The 5,218-nt window shown below is 38.1% G+C and overlaps 1 protein-coding gene across 1 annotated transcript; it reads right to left on the bottom strand.

Moving 5' to 3' along the window:
* Positions 1–2,617: 2,617 nt before the first annotated feature.
* On the bottom strand, positions 2,618–3,530 carry LOC101292790. Its single transcript, XM_004297831.1, has 2 exons — positions 3,203–3,530; positions 2,618–3,003 (listed from the first exon to the last, which is right to left on the bottom strand). Exons 1-2 carry the CDS (start codon positions 3,528–3,530, stop codon positions 2,618–2,620), a joined length of 714 nt encoding a protein of 237 aa, XP_004297879.1.
* Between the last annotated feature and the right edge of the window lie 1,688 nt (positions 3,531–5,218).

Genomic DNA, 5,218 nt, shown 5'->3' with positions numbered 1-5,218 from the left:
GGGTAAGTGAACAAATTGAATATTTGCATTTTCATGTAACAAATATGACATTATAGTTATAGTTAAGTAACTAATGTTTCTGTTCATGCAGCGACACATTCTGGGCTTCTCAAACAAAGCCAATAGTGGTACAAGGAACATACATCATTGATCTTGTGGAAGAAAACTACATGAGTGATTCTGTGAGTTTGCCTCTTTTTACATTAACTCTGTAAGAATTATATGAAAGAATTGCGGGTCTATTGGGGTCAGTAGGGGGCTTGACAACCTCCTACTGACCTCAGCAGGCCTCCTACTGACCCCAGTAGGATCACCTACTAACCCCAGTAGGACCTTCTACTATAAGAATTATATGAAAGAAAGATTAACTGAAAAGCAAATTGAATAATTGCAGGTAATCAAAACGTACACGGAGATTTTGCAAATGGAACTTGAAAATGCAAACATACATATTGCAGCGTTCCTGGAGATTGAAGCATTGGTAACTTTAAATATAGGTTTAATATAACATGCACTAAGTATATTGGGGGCAGTATAGGGGGTTTACTGATTTAACATCGTTTTCATGCACAATTTTATGCTATTAAACATGAAGAGGAAAGAGGAAGCGTGGATTACAAGAACCAAATAAAGTTGTGCTTAATTGAACCTTTGTGGTATGTATTTGACTACAACAAGGTTCTTATCCCAATCCACCATAGCACAAACCACCACTACACATTGCTTGTGGTTGATAATGAGAAAAAGAGGATTGTGCACATGAACTCTTTGCAACCTCCAGAGAATGAAAGGGATGAGGAGGAAAAATTCCATAAGAATGCTGGATATGTGGTAAGTGATCGTATCAGAAAAGTTATAGGGTGCCTTTAAGTTTTCATGATTTTTTTAAAAAGAATACATGAATAATTGTATGCTGCATTGAACAGGTGAAACATCTCATGAAGTTTCTCCAAGAAGTAGAATTGTCAAACAAACATTATCCAGACGACATCCAAGAAGCGGATATTGAGAATTATAGATATAAGAGTGTTGGCGAGACAAATCAAGGGGATTTGGATGATAGAATCCTTCCGATGAATGACAGGGAGAAAATGGTAAGCTATTAAAGAATACAAGCTGGAGGAAGACTTTGACTGTCCTCAACAAAAGTCACTATCGTAAGTCCATTCTCAAAACTGCCATTGATTCAAAAAGTCTAAAAATTGTTCAAAAACTTGCAGGGGGCAGTAGGTTTCGTTTCAGTGTCCCTAACATAAAATGAATGATTTGCAGGGCAGATTGTGGGCCTTTTGTGCTCCATTTCATGCAGAAATTGGCCTTGGGAGAAAAGCCAAACAAAGTCGATGTTGATGGAATGAGGAAAGTTATTCTTGAGCAGCTAATGAAGGCCAGAATACAAATGTTGTCAAGAAATGAAATATGATATATATGTTAGAGAAAATGAAATGTAATGAACAATGAAATGAAATGTGACTTTGGGAGATTCCTTTTATATATGTGAAATGTATTTTCCCATTTCTCTTATTTTCAGTTATTTAGCATGAAAAATAGGTGGAAAACAAGTCAAAAATACATGTTTCATTAACAGGTCCCTACTGGGGTCAGTAGGAGGTCCTACTGACTTCTACTGGGGTCAGTAGGACCATTGTCACTTATAACTGGTGCCTACTGAGGTCAGTAGGAGGTGCCTACTGGGGTCAGTAGGTGATCCTATTGGGGTCAGTAGGAAGTCCTATGGATCCTTCAGTGATAAACAAGCTACTGTAAAAAGAAATGAAAATAACAAATGCCATACACAAGCAATGAAAACATGAAAAATAGACATATATTCAAACCAGCAACACAGAAACTCTGTTACAGATTCAATAAATCAATGAATCACCCAAAGAAAAACATATTTAGTCTGTTACCAACAGGAAAAAGTATAAAAGTTATATAATTCCATAATAGAATCAAAGAGGTTCAGTGCAGGTCGCTTTGTTATGATTGCCCAATTTTTGACACCGGCCACAACGAATGAGCTTCTTTTGAGTCTCTCCACTTGACTTAAACCTCTTTTTCTTTGGCCTTCCAGGGGGCCTCTTCACATGGGGAGGAGTATAAACTCATCATTAGCAGATTCAGCAGAAGCCATATCACCATTACAAAGAGGGAAAAGTGGAACATCATAGCACTTCTTGCAGTAGTCAGCAAAGTAATGCGGATCTACAAATGCATAAACATCCTTTGAGGCAGCTTGAATTGCAGCAAGAGCATGAGAGCAAGGAAAACATTCAATCTCCCATTTTCTACACGTGCAAGAACAAATACCAAGGTCAACAACATGAGAATACTTCCCTCAAACTTCATAGATATTTGTGGTCGAGTAAACCACATTAAACTGTGAAGCAGCATCCATACGTTCTTTCAAACGATCTTGCATTTTAGGAGTAAGTGGTGTGGTCCAGAGTTGAGCGTCATCCCTCCTCTCACCCATCTGATTCATCAACTTTATCCTAGTCTGATCAAGCATACCATATGCCGGCATCTCACGCTCTTCAGCAAACCAAGCATTAAAAGATTCAGCCATGCTATTAGCCAGAATCCCATAACGTGATCCAGGGAAAAATACACGGCATCAATTTTCAAGAGGCATATCCTTTAGAAAATCATCTATAATTTTTGCATCACCAATTTCTCTAAGCTTTCTTAAATGCAAACGGTATTGGGCGGGGGAAGATGCATATGCTAACTCAAAAAACTTATTCTTCACAGAATTTTTCACAGTAGCACTCACTCCACCATATCTATTCATCAAATTGGCCGACAAATGTATGTAACAAAACAAGTGAGGATGACCAGGAAGTACCTTACTGAAAGAACCGAGTAATCTATTACCACGATCACTCATAAATGTAACCACTCTACCTTGGGATTCCAGCAAATCCTTCAAGTGCCGGAAGAAAAAACACCAACTATCTTCAGTCTCAGAATCACATACACACATGGCCAAAGGAAAGCAACCTGGGAGGAAAAAAACAACAAAAAACAAAGAGGAAAAAGTCAGCATACTGGGAGGTAGTAGGACGTCTACTGGAGGTAATAGGTGATTGCAGCGTGCCGCTGCACCGCTAATGGGAGCGTGCTGCTCCACACTTTCAAGACAAACACAAAAAAAAGAGCACATAACCAAGAAAAAGAAAGATAAAAGATAAAAGTTTACCTTTATTTCCAGTCCTTCCAGTTGCATAGAGGATGGTCCCCTTGTAAAGACTCTTGCCAAAAGTGCCATCGACATACAATACAGGTAGACAGAACTTAAAACCTTCAATACAACATGCGTAGGCAATAAAAAGCCTATGGAATTGGTTGGTATCAGGATGCACTTCCAACACAAAAACAGAACCAGGGTTACTCGCTAAAACAGCTTCCCTAAACCAGGATAACATGTTAAAAGATTCAACCTCAGATCCATAAATCATATCCCTAGCACTTTGCTTTGTTTTCCAAGCAACCTTGTATGATATCTCAAAACCGTAAGCAGACTGCATCTTTATCTGGATATCCCTTGGCTTCAATGACATATTATAGCTAATATCCTCTTGAATGCAAGTCTTGACAACTTTAGACCCCAATCGAACATGCTTTTTCTAGCAAAGAACGCCTTTGCAAGTGTGTACGTTGTTCAAAGAATCAATATAAAAACATCCATCTACAGATTCAGAATAACCAGCAACATGCCATTCACAATTTTCGGTTCCCATGTTGCTGCATACTGCATGAATTCTATACCAATCATTTCTAGTGTACACAAAGGTGAAGCCAACTGCAATTACATATTTGGGCAGCTTATCTCGAAATTCAGAGGCACCACCACGAAACTTCTGCCCTTCACATTAGATATAACTACCCCACTCTCTTGATAAGTAAGGCTTCGACACCTCAGACCTATATCCCTCAGTCAAATAATCATCTTCATCCAAAACTTCAGAGCAGCTATCTTCACATGAAACAAAAGTTCTCTTGATGCAACCTTCACTATTCTTCTCCACAATAATTTCAACACAATCCAAATTGTATATCTTAGCACCAATAAACAACATTTGAAAATCATTGTCATTATGCAAGAAAGAGAGAGGACAACCAAGAAGTGCATAGTGAAGCTCAATAACATCAGTTGCAGACAACCGAAACCTTTCACAAATATACTCGAACAAGTAAGCATAGTTCATTCGTTGATGAATAGAGAACATGAAACCTTTTCCAGAATAACGACACCTAACAGCCAAAGAACCATCCACATTTCTGTAAAAAAAAACAAACAAAATAACATTACAAATGAGTCGCATACTGCACCAAACAGGGGTCATACTGACCCCAGTATGCACCTACTGACCCAAGTATGGGGTCATATTGCCCCCAGTAGGAGGTCCTTCTCATCAAGTCTGATGAGAAGAAATCTACAGAATCTCTTTTCCCAGAAGATCGCATGAGCAACGAGGAGTTTCGATGCAAGGTCAGAACTGAATTCACACAAAACAGAACTCAAACAAATTCAAAACAAAACAAAAATTCATTTGTACTCGCACAAATTAAGAACACAAATAACAAATAAATCGAGAGCAGCAAAAATCAACAATACATCAATATCAAGTTCAAATGCAAATCAAAACGAAAGGGAATAAAGAAGATTGCAGAAACGAACCAAGGCATATTGCTCACTACGAGATCCATCGCAACATAAATTGAGAGTAGAGCTTGGAATCGAACCGGAACCAAAACAAGAGCTTCGTCTACCTATCGTCAAGAATCAGAGCTTCGAGACTAGCGAACCAAAACTAGAGCTTCATCCACTTATCGCCAAGAATTAGAGCTTCGAGCCCAGCGCTTCGTCCACCTATCGCACTAGAACCAGCGAAGTTTCTCTCTCATCGAAATTCAAATATGAGAGAGTGAGGGGCGTAACAGATCTCGCAGGGGTATTATTGTCATACAAAATATGTGATAGTGGTCCATATTTTATTCTAATTTTGTTGATGGGAAAAAAATCTCTAAAATTAGGGCTAGTGAGCATTTTCCCAAAAGTTTATTGCTTATTACAAATTAAAGAATGGTTTTACCTACGAATATATGAAGTACATACACAGATCGAAGTTAATTACTACAAGGAATTTAGCCTAAAAACATAAATTTCTAGTGTGTGTGTGTGTCTATATATATATATATATATATATATACT

The sequence above is a fragment of the Fragaria vesca genome, linkage group LG4, assembly GCF_000184155.1.
Source record: "Fragaria vesca subsp. vesca linkage group LG4, FraVesHawaii_1.0, whole genome shotgun sequence".
NCBI classification, from domain to species: Eukaryota; Viridiplantae; Streptophyta; class Magnoliopsida; order Rosales; family Rosaceae; genus Fragaria; species Fragaria vesca.
This window is presented reverse-complemented; position numbering and strand designations above follow the sequence as displayed.

Coding starts and splice junctions, on each gene's coding strand:
- LOC101292790 (XM_004297831.1), bottom strand. CDS start 3,530: ATGCAGTCTGCTTACGGTTTTGAGATATCATACAAGGTTGCTTGGAAA. Junction 3,004..3,202: donor TGGAAGGACTGGAAATAAAG/GTAAACTTTTAT, acceptor TTTTCCTCCCAG/GTTGCTTTCCTTTGGCCATG.